Source organism: Aptenodytes patagonicus, chromosome 7 (genome assembly GCF_965638725.1).
Source record: "Aptenodytes patagonicus chromosome 7, bAptPat1.pri.cur, whole genome shotgun sequence".
Taxonomy (NCBI): Eukaryota; Metazoa; Chordata; class Aves; order Sphenisciformes; family Spheniscidae; genus Aptenodytes; species Aptenodytes patagonicus.
The window spans coordinates 49,662,530-49,680,881 of record NC_134955.1 but is presented as its reverse complement, the minus strand read 5'-3'; the positions used below and the strand labels follow the sequence as shown (position 1 = coordinate 49,680,881).

At 36.7% G+C, this 18,352-nt stretch overlaps 1 protein-coding gene across 5 annotated transcripts in view; it reads left to right on the top strand.

Annotated features, from left to right (window-relative positions):
* The window catches only part of CEP128 (centrosomal protein 128), a 165,485-nt gene that overhangs the window by 100,441 nt on the left and 46,692 nt on the right, over nt 1-18,352 (top strand). For all 5 annotated transcript variants that reach the window (XM_076345222.1, XM_076345220.1, XM_076345221.1 and 2 more), the window contains one exon: nt 5,813-5,836. In XM_076345222.1, coding sequence (XP_076201337.1) covers nt 5,813-5,836 — 24 coding nt within the window. The remainder of the gene's footprint in view (nt 1-5,812; nt 5,837-18,352) is intronic.

Below are 18,352 nucleotides of genomic sequence, written 5' to 3'. Positions count from 1 at the left end.
ACATTAGATGTCCATAATCACCTTCTTGAGAAAGAAGGGACCAGTTGATATATGCTAGGACTTGATACAATATAGTAAATCCTCATTGTATGGCATCGAGCAGTAAAGCTGCTTGTGCTAAGCACTTTAAATTTGCTCTTAGAAAGTAAGATTTACCCTAGGCTCAGCTTTGGAATAGTATTTAAGCATTACAGTCAAAGAAAACATGCTCCTTTGAAATGAAAATGGCTAGGAAAGCAAAACCAAGCTGGAATGTCTAAATTGTGAGGCTCGGGAGGTTATTAGGGAGGGTAGCATACGTATTCTTCAGAATACAGAAGGAAAAAAATAAATTTTTAACAACAAATTACAGCAAACAATATCCAACATGAATATAAAAAACTTTAGATACAATATGAAGAGTGTATCAATGAAGCAGCATTCTATAAGTGTACTGGATGCAGGACATTTATGAGGGAATTAATGAAGATAAGGCTGTTAAGGAAAATGAAATTATGTATTGACCTGAGTTTTGACTATAGGAGTTTGTTTAAAGATATGCCTTCTCTTCTCATATAATAAACAGAAGGCATTTTGAGGGCTAGAGATATCAAAGAGTTAGTGTAGAAACAGTTTGATCCAGTAAGAAGAGACAAATTGCAAGACCCAAAAGTTACACAACGCACCAATCCAGCTGTTTCCTGTTCAAACAAAGATCTTGGCCTAGCTTTCTGGCAGCTCAAGTTCAACAAGGCTGAGAGCTTGTCTGCGCAAGCAGTTTACACAGGTGCATATCTAGTTACATCAATGTAAAAAGATCTCCTTTCATGTGAAGCAATTCTGCATCTGCTTTCATGTGAAGCTCTATAGTTGACAAATTGTTCTAATGATGTTACTTCTGATTGAATGAGGAGTAATTTTATACTGCAGAAAGTTTCATCGTGTCTTGTGTGCATACATGTGCTTGCCTGTATTTCTGATGGTCTGTCAAGTTCCTGATCAAATTGCTTTATGCCCTTCCCTAACTGGCGGTTCTGGTTAAGTGTGTGACTTGTACTGCTCTGACTGCTATTTTTGTATTCAAATGCTTGATAGCAGTTCTTTACTCCTTCAGGTGCCCATGCTTTCACAGTCAAAGTACTCGGCAAAAACATATACTATTTTTCTAGATAGTGTTATGTCCAGCTTAGTCAATATGTTTCAAAATGTTCCCAGTCTGGGATCCTCTGTTCTTGTAATGTTGTAGTCTAAACTTGCACTGGCTGAATATGTACAACTACGTGCTAGCAAAGTTGTAAAAACCAACTTGTGTCATCATGACTGAATCTCCCCAAGCTGTTGCATATCAATATATAAAGCATAGGAAGTAAGAAGAAAGTGAGAGTTTCTTTAAATATGGCATTTCCTAGAGCTGAAACTGGCACTCTTACCCTTTTGTTAACTGGGTGACATGGAATACTTGTTTCCTCTGAGCCCCAGTTCAGCAAAGCATGTGCACAATTGGTTAATGTATGAATGCTTTCATTGAAGTAGATTGCTAGAAGGTAATTGTTTGTCAAATTAAGGACCACTAGCAAATAGATTAGTACTTTTTGCCTCCAGGGCCTACAGTCCTTGGATGAGATTCCCCTGGTATTAGGTTCTACTCAGTTAGTCCTTGGTTCAGTAGACAATAGGTCATGTTGATTGTTGTTATTTTTTTGTCTACAATTCCTGGGGTACTGTTTTCATAAGTATCTTATCTATACAGAGAATTATATGCAGTATATACTTGATGCGTTTTGTTTGCAGTCTAAACAGACCGTATGTGTAAAGCATGTTCAGGAAGGAGGCGGACAGAAGGATTGTATGTTTTAGACTATGGACAGACGATTGAAAGCAGTCAGGTTATCATGGCTGAAGGAGTTATTTCTTGTTATTTCTTGTTACTTGAGCTGTGAACTAAGACCGTAGTCTTAGAAAAGCTAGAGACATGAGGAAATCTTCTGTCAGAAAGCAGTGTATTGCTGTGGGCAAATGATGACTGGGGATACCATGAGGTTCTTTGCCATGTCTCTGCATCAAGTAACAAGAATATTCCCCAGAGCTAAGGATGTATGTTTTATTATGCTTTTAGTTTGGTCATTTTTTGAGGGGACACAAAGAGCACCTTTTGTTAAAAATAATTTGAATGAAGTACAATTAGTGCTTCTACGATGCCGTCAGCTGAAAACCACAAAGGGCAGAAAGAAAAAAGCAGTTTTATGAGGATTGTTCCTGGAAATATTGGGCTAGTAGTTTTAATGTGTTCCTCTAGTCAGGGAATATGTTGGACTGCAACTAGCATGACAAAGAGAAAATAATACCTCATTAAGCAGACAGTGGGAATCTTTATAGCTACATCTATCTATGTGAACGTGACTGTTGTCTCATATTATGTGTCAAGATGGAAACTATATGTAATACATGAGGTTCTTTGATACAGAGTGTTTTGGGAGCTAGAAGGCTGACGCTTTGGATGACATCACTGTATTCTTGGTTTTTCATTTTGAATTTGTTGCATTCTTTTGACTAGAGTTTCTATGTTATACATAAATTTATATTTATGAGTTTATAAAGTTCTATATGAGAGTTTATATATGTTCTAGATAATATCTATGTTCTCATTACACATATGCTTGCTCTCTGTTATTACATGTGCACTCATACTCATCATAATATAATTTTTAGCTTGTGAGGAGTCTAGATCACTTTCTACTTTCTTTCTGATAGCCACTCCAAGAATATAACCTCACTTTTTTTTCTTACTTCATTGGAAGAAAAAAGGCTCTGATGATAAGGTTTTCACCTTCCTTTTTGTGAAAGCTGTTCCATGGTACAAAAGATTGCATTCATGAAAATAATATGCTAGGTATGATAATTGCAATATTCAGCTGTATGGGTATTCTCTGGGAAAACATTTGCAAGCCATTTTCATTTGCTTTGGAATTAGTGACGTGCTAATATAAATGAAAAAAAAATTGTAAAATACAGAATCTTAATTTGAAAATATAAATATATTGATAATGTATAAATTATCCATGGTAAATTTCCTAATACGTTACATGCTAGTCTTACAGAAAATTATCTGCTGAGATTGTAAGAGTTTATTCAGTTTGTAGAATTTGGCAGCTAGATCATGCGCCTTATTTAATACGAGTCATTTTGAAAACACTATTTATTCTACCATTAGAGTCATCCTACTAATACACTCACTCTAAGACTTTTTTTTTTTCAAAGTAGTCCTTTTAACTTAAGGTATTTATATCTGAATTGCTGTTCACTATCACCACAAATTTATGAGATCTGAAAATACCATCTTTTTTATAGTAGTGAGTTTGGGTTTTGTTGCAGAATCTTTAAATAAATATGAGTGTTTGTAACAGCCGCTACAATTTTGTGGAGGAACAAGCATCTCAAAATAAATATTTTTGAGATTTTCACATAATTTTTTTGTCATAACTTTGTTCTGATGTACTGAAATACTCAGTCTGTATCTCAGACCTGCTTCCAAGAAAGAGTAAAGACTTTAGTATTAAATACACTACCTTTTCTGAGAAAAAATTTTAGTGAAAGTCAGTAAACTTTTGCTTATGCAACATTGTAGTTGGAATCCCCAACTACCATGCATTATGATGGGCACTGAGCAAACATTTCTTAATAGACAAGTCAAAGTTAAGTATTCTAGAACCTCATATTATTGTGGTTTTACTGATAGGAAGCTAAAACATAGGTGAAATAAATCTATAGGGAATCTGAGACATGTATCTGAGTTTTTTGGTTCCTGGCTCTTAGGAATAAGATCATCCTCCATTTTGTTTAAAAAAAAAAAAAAAAAAATTTTAAAAGTTTACAATTTTTTTTTTTAACCTGCTACTTTGAAAGTGTCCTGTAACTGACAGTGACGAGGAATGCATTTTTTTTTCTCTCCGTATGTTTGTTTTATTATTTATCATCGGTTTATGCACAGGGACTTTCAAACCACTGTGTATGCAGTTCCAACATGAGCCAGTTTAGTGGCATCCACTACTGGCAAAATGTTAGCATTTTTTTAAACAGTTGCATTTTGATAGCCTACTAGATTTCCATCAAACTTGTTTGTGTGCATTCCTGTCTTCCCTTTAGATATTTCCTTATACATACTTTCCTGAACAGTCTTGTTTGGTTTTTTTGTACATCTTCAAAACCAGTTAGTCTTTTCCAGACACTATTTTATTTATTTTTTTTTTCAGCCTCACTTGATGCAGTTATTTTTCCTACAGTATATTGTCTCACTTTCTGCCGATGGTTTGGAATTGTAATCAAAGGTGCAACTATTGTATTGACGAAAACTAACATCATTTGCACCCCAAACATCATTCAGTGAATGAGCTTTAAACGTTTCACTAGGGTGAACTGTCTTTTCTTCAGAAGATTAGATGAATAAAAGTTAGCCCTTTAGTAATCCAAGGGACATTGATTTTACACAAATATGTAAATACTGGTTTTACACAAATACATACACCTGTTCAGTTAGTAAACGTAACCATTATTTTAAAGTTTTTTAAGGCAGTAATAACTCTAGAAGAGTCTTTGTAACTCATTTCCACCTAGTCTTAAAAAAAGAAAAATACTTTTGCATTCTTGCAAATGGCAAGAACTGTTTCTGGCTCCCAAATTCTTCCATTAGTCTAAGAAATTTTTATTGTACCTGTTGCTTCCAAAACAGTGAAGTCAGTTCGGACTTGCATGTCTTTGGATGCTGTAGGAATAAATTCAGATTATTACAATGATTTTTACCTGTTAGGGAGGGATAGAACAGGGAAAAGTATAAGGATTCTTAGCCTAATCCACCCAGAAAAGAAAAAAACCAATCCTCTCCCATACTTTCAAAAAGCTAATATTTGAGCAAGGTAAGAGTTCCTGTAATGTCTTAATGGTCAGGTACTCTAAATGTGGGCTCACCTAAACACTTGAATGTGTGTTTTCTCACACATGATTAAAATATCATATCTAGTCAGGACATAGTGCCAGAATACATGATCTTGATTTTACTAGCTTAATATTTTTCTTAAAGATACTTTTAAATGAATCCTAGAATGGTTTGGGTTGGAAGGGACCTTAAAGATCACCTAGTTCCAACCGCCCTGCCATGGGCAGGGACATCTTCCACTAGACCGGATTGCTTAAAGCCCCATCCAAAATATATACAGTAAATTCATCAATTCTGGGTTGTCTACATTTTGTGCTGGATTAAAACTGACACAAGCTTATTTTATTTGCATTTTATTTTTTTCTGACATTAGACTTTGACTAACGTCATCTTGTTATTAATAAAACATTCTTCAGAGCTCTTTCTGGATAACAGAATAATGATATGGAATTTACTTTTTAGTTTTCTAAGGAAATGCCTAAAAGAAAACTAAACCAGATGCTAATGTGACATGAACTCCAAAACATGCTAGATTTACAGTCACAGATGATCAAAAAAGAAATCAAACTTTGCGATACAGAAGAGTAAAATCAATAATATTGAAAATCTAATTGATTTGAAATCTATTATTTGAAAAAATGTATCATGGAGTAAATTTTTTCAAATTCTTTCTTACCTTGTTTCTGGGGAATTTCTTTTCTTTGGAACAAATTTTGAAATGAGATAGTATGATAAATGGGTCAGAGGTCCAATTAAGTACAGCAGTTCCTATTCAGTGAGATTTTTACAAAATGCCATACATATGACCAGCAAAAACCCAAAATGAATCCTTTCCATCATTGTTCAACTTATGTTGCATTTATATTCTTTACTTTCTAATGGCATCTTGTACTTTATTTTTAGGAACGCATTATGGCCTTAGAAGTGGTAAGTTTCTTAAATTCATTTCCAAACCAATCACAATGACATTGCTGATAATTTTTCTAAATGATGAAAAATATTATTTTTATGCATTTAAAAAAAAAAAAAGGTTGCAGTTCTGGGTTTTTAACTGTCATTTTACTTTTAAGAGAAGATGTGATAATTTTACACTGCACCTTTCTGTGTAGGTTTTTACTACAGTATTTGAACACCAGTTATATGAAATACAGTGTAATGTTGTAGTTTTTCTGTACAGTTCAGTCCTCATCCCATCCTAGGGAAGAGAAATGTCGTTGATTTGAGCCATATAAAGGATGCTATTTTTCTACTGCTAACACTTCTAATGGTCGAGGTCCATGTGATAGATCTAATCATTTCAGGTGACTGTTAATGTGTGCTTTTTACATGTTTACGCTGGGAGGTGCAGACAGAATCAGTTCATCTGCCCACATCAACTAAAAGCATGAAGGGATACCATTTTAATGATTAATTGATGTAATTTAATAAGATATTAAGTTGGAAGGACAAAAGCCTTCGTGCATGTACATGCCATGAATGCAGCTGGATTATCCAGATGTCCCAAGCTAGTAAGTCTATCAGGTGGAATAGTTGGGATGGGTCTTGGCTTGCCCTAGCATTTCTGAACTATGCTTCTTTCCTCTTTTGTAGGAATGTCCAATAAGATATCACACAATAGCATGTATCAGGCCCGTAATTTCTTTTCATTGGAAATCCAGAAAATTTCATGTAAAGAAACCAGTACTGAGACAATATCAAGGCTGCAAATATAAACTTTTAAAATTTGCTTATGCAAATTATTATTTTATCGTTCCTGATATCCTTCTGTGCATCTCTGAAAACAGCTTCCGATTTCAAAAATCTATTTAAAATATATTCAATATGTTAAAAAAAGCTTGCATTCACACATAAAAGGCCTTTTGTAAATCGAAGTGCAGTGTTAGAACTCCTGCCTTGTGGGAGCAGGGAGCTAATGCTCAAATTCAGTGTCCTGGCACTTCACACTCACAGCACTTCACAGTGCTGTGTGAGTGTAAAGGGTTGCCAGGACATTAGTTCTGTTCAGGAGTGTCATGGTTTAACCTCAGTGGGCAACTGAGCACCACACTAGGAAGGAAATTAACTCTATCCCTGCCGAAACCAGGACAAGGAGCATCTCTTATTCATGGGTTTTCTTACATGACAACTAGTCAGGCATGTATCCACTGCCATCCATTTCTCACGAACTGTGAGTTAAACTGCCTGAAAATGCCTTGTTCTTTCTGCTCCCAGAGCTGTTTTGACACGGGTAGAGAGTAGTTGCTTGCAAATAGCACAACGTCATGCAAATTCAATCCGTATTTTGTGACAATGTTTGTTTCCATTTTTTCTGGAGCCTTTCTACTTTCTATACTTGTAATCTCTTCTACTTTAAGAAGGAAGATTTGTAAATTATTGTTCAGATAGAAGAGGAAGAGGATTATTATCGTCAGTAAAATATAATTTTCTTTCTTAATGCAAGTTGGGAGGTAACACCTGAATGCAAATTTGTGATGCTAAATCCTAGAGCTTGAAATCAGTCACTGCTTTTGTTATTGCTGACATTGGAAGATGTGTAATGTTAAGCCCTGAGATTTCAGGCAAGAAAAGTATGGTCATCACTAAGGCTGTCAAATGCTCCCAAGGCACTCATTTTACTTTTGCCATAAAGTTCCTCTATGACGTCAGGCAAATCACTTAAACTGATTTTTTCACAGACTGTTAATTACTTTGTGTTCCTCATTTTCTGGGTATCTGACTTTGTGACTTTTGAGCCCTGATTTTCAGAAATGCAAAGTTTTAGTAATAGCTAAATTCAGTGGGAGCTCTGGCTGTATATATTGCTAAGTATACTCAAAGTCAGATATTAGGTAGCTGATAGTGAATACTTTAAAATAATAAGTGGTTTTGACCTTTATATCTCTGTTTCAGTTCTGAGGATAATAGCGTTCTCTCTCTCTCCTCCCCCCCTTCACTGATCTTAAAAAAGAATACACACAGAGTAATACTTACGTGGTCTGAATGTGTCAGGATGAGCTATGATGGAAAAGCCCTTGAGCAAAAGAATTAATAAGGCTTGCCGTTTAAGGGATCCTTAAGAATCCTTACGTTTATGGTGTGTATGTCTACATAGCTGTACATCTATGCAGCATTTATAACAATGAGTACATAATAGTCATGTCACTCATATATTTGTATAATTTTCTTAGCATCTGTTATTTGAGTGCTCAGAGCGTGACATCAAAAAAGTACAACCAGTCACATATTTTGTGATTTGATTCAGGTTATAGAGAATGGAAATAGAATAGAGACATAAGGTATTTAATTCAAATTCAAATAGAATCCTTAGAGAAAAAAAATGTTTTAAGTTGTGTAGACAAAGCATTTTCTTAGGAGAATTTTGACAGAAAGGTGGCAGTTCATGAGATTCACGAAATGCAAGATACAAAAAGGGGCAAAGAGGGAAAAGCCAGAACACACACATACACAAGCTATAAAAAATGCATAGGAAAGCATCAGCTCTCCAGAGCTGTTTTTAAACTGTGAGACCACGGAATGGCTGGGTTAGGAATCTCATCTGCATTTTCTTCCACAGCATTCTTATTCTGCCTAATACTGGGAAGAAATTGCTCTGCACAGGAATAGATGAAGTTTAGTACAGAGCTGTCTGAGATTTACGACAAGTGTGAAGCCTCTTGCAGCCACTTTTTAAATTGTTTCTACCCTGCATGTACCTTTTAAGCAACAGAAAAGACTCGTACATCTAACAGTAAATGCATTTTTAAAATCTTTAGATTAAGATTTTAACCTAGAGAAACTGTTTTACGCAATGACCTGGAAACTGTACATGTACATATTTTGAGAGGTATATTTGGCAGCCCACTCTCCTCCCTTTCTCTACAGTCTACTCATTTCTGCCTCCTGCACTTGCCAGTAAAATTGTTGTAGTAGCCATGTGATGAACTCAGCAACTTAGGCAAAAAAAAAAAATTGGGAAAGAAATGTGACAGGAACCTGGCAGATTCTTTTCAGAGCTCTGGGTGAATAAACCTTCCAGGCCTAACTTAATCTAACTCAGTGATTTTGTGAGTTGCAGCAAACTAGGGGGGGTCCCTTGCATCATCTCTGAGCCCTGTCAGCTACTTCTCCCCTCAGCAGTCTGTCTGAGCTGGAAGCTCCATCTCCTACCCATGACTCATCCTGTCTGCTATACCTGACAGTTTCTTGGATCTTCTTTTCCCTTAGTCAGCTCACTTGGTTCCCAAGGAAAGTGCTGTATTACCATCCTCCTTTGGGACATGACACCTGATCTGGTCACTCCCTTAAGGAACCTGAGAACAAATAGTCCCCATCACAAAAAGCTTTTGAATTTTTTGGCTCTTTTTCTTCAATCAGATCAGTTCTACAATATGATTCAGTAGATAGGTACACCGCTTCTTGCTCCAGCAGGGTGCGCAGGACAGGAGGAGAAGCTAGAAGGTAAGAAGGAAGAACAGGGGTACTTAGACAGACTCACTAGTGGATATAAAAGGACATGAAGAACCAAGGTGTATTCTGGAATAATCAATCCTTCAACTCGTGAGAAGTGCCAGGGGAGTAACAAGTACAGGCAAAACTGAGGTTTTGAGTACCTAGAGATTGTGTTTTGTTTGGCCCTTTTTTTGTTTAAAACTGTTTAATAAAGTGAATTTAATTATTACATAGCTATTAACAAGTAATTTTCCTGATTACTTTAGTAATCAATTACATAGTCTGATGTTTTGCCAGAATGAATACAATTTATCTTTAAATAAGGTGATATAGTTTATTCTTGAGTGTAGCGTAGTTCTTACATACAGGATTTGGCTCTATATTATTTATAGACAAAGGTGTATGATTTTCTTGGGAAAAAGTCTGTATTGTATTCTCAGATGTAGCTACAATGAGAAGTGTATCTAATTCTCATAAAAGAGGTCAGGGTGCATTTTGTAGGTGCATGCTGCTACTATGCTGTGCTTGTGACTTTAGTGGGTTTCTGTAAACTACATCATGTGCTTTGTGAGTGTAAGCTGCAAGTCAGATTCCTCTGCCTTAGTAGTACTAGTCTGACATGAAAGACTGGGAAATTTAATTTGAAATCAACCACGTCCTGAAGCTATTCCAGTGAACATATGCATTCTATATCCTTTGATCAATAAGACAGCTTGCTGCTTTCAGTAGAGAACCCGGAAGTGAGGTTACCATTTGCTTAGAATACTTGGATCAGACTTTTCTGGACATGGTTCCACTTTTTGTTATGATGTCATAAATCTAGGTTAACTCCAGTAATGCTGTAAGCATTCTGCAAAATTGTAATTAATATGAATTTCCTTTTCAGTAAGAACACATGTATTTTGTTGTAACTCATATTTTATGTTCATGAAAGTAAGGTTTTGAATACCAGTAAAACAAATTTCTATCTGCACACACTCAGCAATGTAAAAGCTATTAGATTCTTCTGCTGTAGTAGCAGGCTCAAATTTGCATCAGTTTTCTGATTTATCACCCACTTTAAAAGAATTGGAAGGGTCACAACACCCAATGCATTTCACAGAGAGATTGTGACTGCCTGACACCATCCATTTTAGGGTGCGCGTTCTCTTGCTCTCTGTGTGTCTCTCAATGTGCCTTCCATCAATAAGTAAATCTTACTGTTAGCTCTGGAGATTGTTTCATGATTGTTGTACTTTGTATGTATGAATGTTTAGGAAATCTTGAATCTAAGGGTTAATACTTTCTTCTCCCCTTGGTTTGCTTCTGTAGTGTCTTGCCAAAACTACCATTACATCAAAGGCCTTCTGGTCGTCCCAGAACACAGTCATTCTTTGATCTTATAAAAATGACCAGGAGAGGAGCAACAGTCTGAGATCCTCTGTCCTGCCTGCCTCGCCCTTTCCTTTCCTTTCATCGGCGAGCCAGTGTGTCACTTCCCTTTGCTGGGGGTGGAGAACTTTCCCAAGGTTCCCCGAGTCCTTCCACTGCTCACTCCCACCAAGTAACTTCTGCTGCCTGACAGTGCTTGCAGCCAGCTGTTTCTTTTCTCCTGATGCTCACCTTCCCTTCTTCCTTTATGTTGCCTTCTCCCTCTACGTATCTATTGCTCTTGTTGACTACCCTGCTACTTACCCATCCTCTGCCCCCTACTATTTGGTGCTTTACTTGTTCTTTTATTTTTTTCCTAATACAGCCACCTCTAGTTTTATTTCGCCAACACTTTGATATTTTTTTTGAGGTAAAAGCATTTATTTTGCTGTTAAGAGTATGATTTTTTTAACAATTGCCTTTGTCTCCCATTCATACTTATTTCTTACTTTCTGGCTAATTCTGGGATTTAGAATGGGAACCAAAAATGCTGAAATAAATAGATTTTTGAGATTCCACAACCTACCTGGGCAACCTGTGCCAGTGCCTAGTCACCCTCACAGTGAAAAAGTGTTTCCTATGTTCAGACGGAACCTTCTGTGTTTCAGTTTGTGCGTTGCCTCTTGTCCTGGCACTGGGCACCGCTGGAAAGGGCCTGGCTCCCTCTCCTTTACACCCTCCCTTCAGATATTTGTACATATTGATGAGATCTCCCTGAGCCTTCTCTTCTCCAGGCTAAACAGTCCCAGCTCTCTCAGCCTTTCCTCATAGGAGAGATCATAGAATCATAGGAGAGATCATAGAATCATAGAATAGTTTGGGTTGGAAGGGACCTCTAAAGGTCATCTAGTCCAACCCCCCTGCTGTGGGCAGGGACATCTTCAACTGCATCAGGTTGCTCAGTGCCCCGTCCAACCTGACCTTGAATGTTTCCAGGGATGGAACAGATGCTCCAGTCCCTTAAAGAATGTTAGTTGCCCTTTGCTGGACTGTCTCCAGTATGTCTCTCTCAAACTGGGGAACCCAGAACTGGACTCAGCACTCCAGATGTGTCTCACCAGGGCTGACTAGAGGAGAAGGATCACCTCCCTTGACCTGTTGGCAACACTCCTCCTAATGAAACCCTTACATTCTCTAAGTAGAAAGCTCCTTTCAATATTGTGAAAACGTGTTCCACATGTTGCAAATATTGAACATTTTTGCCAGATTTTAATAAACCAAAATCCTCTCAGTTTCCATTAGAGAAAGTAAAAATCTGAGGATAAATCTTTATTACAAAAGACTGTAATTCTTCAGCTATCTTAAGTTATTTCTCTTAGTTTAACTAGGAGTAGTAATATACAGTGGTCTTCACTTTCATTTTTTTGAATGTAGTATGTATATGTATGTAAATATAATTTTAAAGAGAGATCCTATGTGTTCCATCCACAGGATTCTCTTTAGAAATGTTGGCCTTTCATCTGTAGAATGTGTATCCATGAGTTCTTCCACAGAATATAGGATGCTTATAACTTCATAAGTAAAACATAGATATATGTGGTATAGTATGCTTTTCGTTTGTTTGTTTTATATCTCACAAAAGCTAAAATTTTGTTTCAGAGCGGACTATTGACTAAGCTGTTTCTAATGTGCTGCTAGGTCCTTCATTTTAGATTTAAATGTTTTATATTTGATCAGATTATAACCTTAAGAACACAGACATCAGTTACACCTATTGATGCTACCATAGTTTTTTTTTTTCTCTCATTGTTGTGCATCTTTTGATTAAAATGGGGAAATCTATAAGACAAATTCCTAATTTTTTTCCTACTCTGACACTGATTTGCTGTGAATCCTTGATTAAATCACTTCTCTTTGTATTTCAATTTTTCTCAGCTGTAAAACTGAATGAAATTTCTTCTTTTTATTTCTTTTTTTGTGTTAATTGAATTTTTTAATGCTTTCTGGAAGGCTTAGTGAAATACTGTTAGCATACAAAACATTAACGTAAATTACATGTAAGGTTTTTAGCCTGCAAAGCTCCAGAAAATTGAAGATCGCATTCATGAATGAATGACAAGGAAGTCTTTATACTTTTTAAGAATGTGTGCCCACTAACATTGCTTTACTTTACAGACTCTGCCTCTTGTGTTATATTTCTTTTAATTTCCAGTAATTATGTCTGGATGTCTTTGATCAAAATCTTAGTAAATGATATGGAATAGATTCTCAAAAACTAGTCCTGTGGACCCCCAGTAGTATTCAGAGCACTAGCTGATGACTCACAGAGAGCTGGCTTGCCAAAAGACCGCACTGTGTCTTCCACATTTCCAGCTGCTAGTATGCATCAAACAACTAAAAATTCATGAAATACTTTCCTAATATTTTTCCATGTAAACAATTCCCGTAGTTACCACAGGGATGTTACGTGCTTATGAATGAGAGAAGAGATGGTCCATGTCATTGCAAACAGGAAAGGAAGCATCCATGAAGCTCTCTTAATTAAAATGCGGTCCACCCCATGCAAAAACATCTGGCGTCTAAATTAAAAGTTCAGTTAGTTTGACATTTGCAATGCTTTGTTAACAAAAGTCTTTTATTTTTCATTAGTGTAAGTGTAGTTTTTGCTTAAAAAAACCCCTTACTAGTTAAAACTTTGATGAAACAATGTAGTATAGGGAAAAAAAGCCAATTGAACTTGCATGTTGTGTAACTTGATAAATTTGTATGTGTTGCCTATCTTTGTAAAGGTAAATTGATTTCTTGATGTGCTGAAATCATCAAAACAATGGTATAATTGGAGTACGTGGAAAATAAAGATACAAAATACATTTTTTGTTTTCTCTTAAAGTTCCCTCTATACATATGATGCACTAAGTCACAGAATGTCCCAGCTGTCACGGAATTTGCCTGGCATATGAAAGTCAACAGAGAACCTCAGGCCTCTTAAGTAGAACCACACCCTGTGTAAAAGAAGAGCGTATGATGTATCAGTCTAGTGCTGGAGATAGAAGCTGACAATGTATAGTTTTACAGATGTTAACAGGGAAAGCAAAGGATACCTTTATACATGCTGGGTGCATCGTATTCTTGCTACTTAAGTATTCAACATGCTAAGGCCATTTAAAAATAAGTCATCGTAGGTCACCTTTAACATTACATCTTTCATCTGAATTGTGAGTAACTGCCTGCTGACATGCGTTGCAGTCAGTTAAAATTACAGTCACATTTAATCTTTTTATGGGTATTCTTTGGGGATTAGCTAACTGGTACTTAAGTCAGCTCTAATTTTCAAAAATATCTATGTGTTAGAGATAGCCATTTGTTTTTACCTACCTCAGAAAAGAAAGGAGCACTGTACTTGAAAGTCAATGAAGCTTGGTTTCTGGTTTATGTGTTTTCAATATATTGACTATAAAGGCAAACTTTAGGAGGACTATATACAAACCTGCTTTGATTTATTTGCATTTAGCATTGCAGCTTTGAGACTAAAAATAAAATGTGTATCTGATTTTGATTTAGATCTGTCCCTTGAGACAGTGTGAAACTGTCTATCACCAAGAATACATCACTATAGGAGGATTAACTGTTCACATGCAGTTTAAACATCAAAGTGTTTGTATGAAGTCATGGAAAATGAGTAATTTGTTTTATCATTCTCTGTGAAAACACAGAACGCCCCTTTTCAAAGTAAATAATCTTTATTTTAAAACCAGGAAGATTAATAGCGCTCGCTCTATGGAAGAGACTGCTGTTAAGTAAAATACCATTAATACTGCTTCAGTCAGTACAATTGGTGTTTCTTCCTCTTATCGGTACCATCAGTGCACTGTATCAGTACCTTCTGTTCCCTGTTACACAATGAGCAGACAGATGTGATTGCTTTCTTTAGGATTATTTGTATGCATTATGGCATACAGCTTTCCAATTTCTGGGAAAAAAATTAACAGTACTTAATTGCCCTCTATGTCAGGTGCTTCTAACACCCTTTTTCGCATTTTATCTGTGCGGCTAAATCCATCTCTTTTAATAGAATAGAGGGTAGTCATTAATGGTACAAGTATGGCATTTGATCCACGTTGAGGAGGTTGCTGTACATTTCATTAAATTACCAGACCAATTCTGTGGGCCAGCTAAAAGCTCTTCCATCACCTTTCCCTCCCATTCTTCAATGTATTCTTTTGTTGCTGCCTTCTTTATTGAATTTCCCCTAACAAACTTCGCTTTTTTCTTTTTCTGTTTTTATTTGCACATCACTACCATTCCTTTTACCGGTTTTATGAAACAGGCACACATTTCTGTGTCTGAAAATGTTAGCGTGCGAGTTACCCTATTCAAATCACTTCACAAAGTGCTCAGAAAACTGTGAGAATTTTAGAATATAAAAGGAACCGTTCTGGTTAAGACCAAAGGTCAGCCTAGCCGAGCTATAGACATTGCAACAATGGCCAAAATAAAATGCTTAGGGAAGAGTGTATGAACAGGACTGACATATATTTTGTTTCCCACTCATTCATTCTGATTCCAGCCATTCAAATTTCAGAGACTTCCAGACTTAGATGTAGTTTCTATGAATTTGGAACCCTTCTATGGTCTTTCTCATTCATGAACTTGCCCAGTTTTCTGCTTAAACCCATATAAAATTTTCTATCTTCATGTGACTTCTGATTTTATGCAAATTGGTCATTTCTCCCCTCAGGCATCTGTCTTCCTGGCTGAAGAGTCCTGGTTTTTTGAGTCATTGTACTTAATCATTTCTCACATGGAAAGAGCACTCCATGGCTTTGATCATTCTTGTCGCTCTTCTCTGACCTTTCCCTATTTCTGTTCTGAAATAGAGGTCCACAGCTGCACTCAGTCAAGATGCCAGCACACTGTGGATTCATACTTGGGAATAATTATGTTCTCTGACTTTTTTTTCCTTTCCTGATTATATCCAGTGTTGATTTTGCTTTTCTGATTGATATTGAGCACTGAGTTAGCAAGTTTTTGGAAATATGTATCATTACCCCATGGTCTACTTCCTGAGCAGTAATGGTTAGCTTAGAGCCCATCATTTTGTGTGTGAAGTTAGGTTTAAATTTTAGGAATCTAAAAAACCTTTCAGAAATCCAAGTAGCCTGTATCGTCCTTTATCCACATGATTCTTGATAAAACCAAAAAAACAAGGACTGAGTATGCAGATCACCAAAGGGTGGTGTTCTGCTTTCAAGATTACATTTAATAATGTAACTGATGAGGACTAGCTGAGGCACAGCTTAATTTTATATTTTTCCACAAAAAGTACATGAAATAGAGGGGATATATTTAGAAGACACTTGGGGAGAACAGATGATGAGCATATTCCTTAATTCTATTTACAGACAGTGTTGACATGAGGTCTTGGCATTGGAATTTAGAGAAAGAATTGAAAAATGCGATGGCTTAAGGCATGGGCTTACACTTAGGGCCTGAGTTCCTTTTATGCTGAGAACAGATCACAGGTCTTCTTTATTAAAATGGGGGGGGGGCAAAAATCTTTGTAGTTGGAAAAAGATTTGCTGTAAACTGAATATACTTTATAGCATGCTGAGGAGCCACTACATTAAATGTCCTGTGTCCCAGGCAACTTTATTTCAACTCTGTGTGACATCTCAAATGTATATTTTTCTGCAGTTCATAAATAAAATACTTTAGCAAAATATGTTAGGTAGTATATACCATAAGCTTAAAATATTTATGGTTTAATTTGGTGCTGGACCAAGACGAGAGATTGAGGGGTGTTACAATTTTGGGGTTATTTCCTGTGAGGAAGGATTTTATTTCTGAAGGGGTAGGGGAGTTGTTGGTGTTCAAAGTGAAAAACTCTGGGACATGTGTCCATCAGATCTGTGTGATACTAGGATGACTGCTGAACATTAGGATTCAGTATTTTGTTTCACATATAGTTAAGTTTTGGATTGCTTAGTGTCTGTTGTCTCTCATATATTTCCCAGCCTTAGAAACACACATGCAGACCAGTACCAGGGACTACTCTGGGAAGAAGTAGCAAACATTGCATCTCATCATCACCAGTGGCTGGGAAGCTCAGAGCGCCAGTGCTTGTGGGGCTGTGGAAGGGCTGCCTAGGGAAGGTGAGGGCCAGCAAGAGCTTTCAGTGCTAGCCCCTTTCGTGTGGGAGCAGTGGCTGGACGTTTGCGATTTGGGAGCTGGGCAATGGAGTGGAAAATCAATGCTTTGATGAACATAAGGCCATTGTAAATGAAGCATGAAATATGAATGAATACTGCTTTACTGTGGTAAAAGTGAAATGGTTGATTCTTATAGGAGGGAAACATTAGAGATTGATAGATACCTCTAGGCAATTTTACTTTCAAGTGGAGATGTATAGTAGCATTTGGAAAAAAAAAAAGGTATTTTATAGTTATAAAAACATTTCTACACTATAATCTGTGAAAAACACTGTAAACGCAATATGTAGGCCTCCTGTCTGATTGCATCCTGAAAATATGAAGAAGAATCCATTTATACATTCATTATTAATATATACCTGCAGGTTCTGTAATTCTTTTCTGGTAAAGAACCAGATATGTTACAGGAAAAGTAATTTTTTTCTCCTTATAAAATCTTCTTAGGTGAATTTTGCAAGTTAAAAAACCTGATTGCAAATTAAGTTACACATTAAAATACAAGACTTCTTATGAAGATAATACAATAAATTTTAATTTTGGTCCAAACATGGCTAGCTAAGTGTGAAATCTACTTAACTTCCTTTCTCATTGTTGTGGTTTAACCTCAGTCGGCAACTGAGTACCACACAGCCACTTGCTCACTCCTCCCCCCCGCCCGGTGGGATGGGGGAGAGAATTGGAAGTGAGAAAAACTCATGGGTTGAGATAAAAGCAGTTTAATAATTGAAATAAAATAATAATAGTGTAATAATAATGTAATAATAATACACAAAGCAAGTGATGCACAGTGCAATTGCTCACCACCCGCCAACCGATGCCCAGCCAGTCCCCGAGCAGCGGCCCCCCCGGCCAGCTTTCCCCAGTTTATGTACTGAGCATGACGTCACATGGTATGGAATGTCCCTTTGGCCAGTTTGGCTGTGCCCCCTCCCAGCTTCTTGTGCACCTCCAGCCTTCTCAGTCAGCAGAGCATGGGAAGCTGAAAAGTCCTTGGCTAGTGTAAGCATTACCTAGCAACAACTAAAACATTGGTGTGTTATCAACATTGTTCTCATCCTAAATCCAAAACACAGCACTGTACCAGCTACTAGGAAGGAAATTAACTCTATTCCTGCCGAAACCAGGACACTCATGGAGCAGGCAAGAAAGAAGGAAGTATTCTTTTCTTGTTAGAAGAAATAACCTTTATTAATTCTGACTTTGTGTTTTGCAAAACTGATTTGCCCTACTTTATTCACTGGAAGTCAGCACAAATATGCACCTTTCTGTCCTTCTAGGCTTTTTCCAGCATTTGCCATGGTCAGTTGTCAACGTTGCAATTAAGGACTTTTTTGTTCTGGGTGTCCTCAGTGCTGCCCATTTCAGGAAGTGATTTACCTTTCAGGCATAACTTCATATATTTAGTCTTGTATAATTCCTGTACATTTTTTAAATTCTAACAGAATTAAGGTGTTAG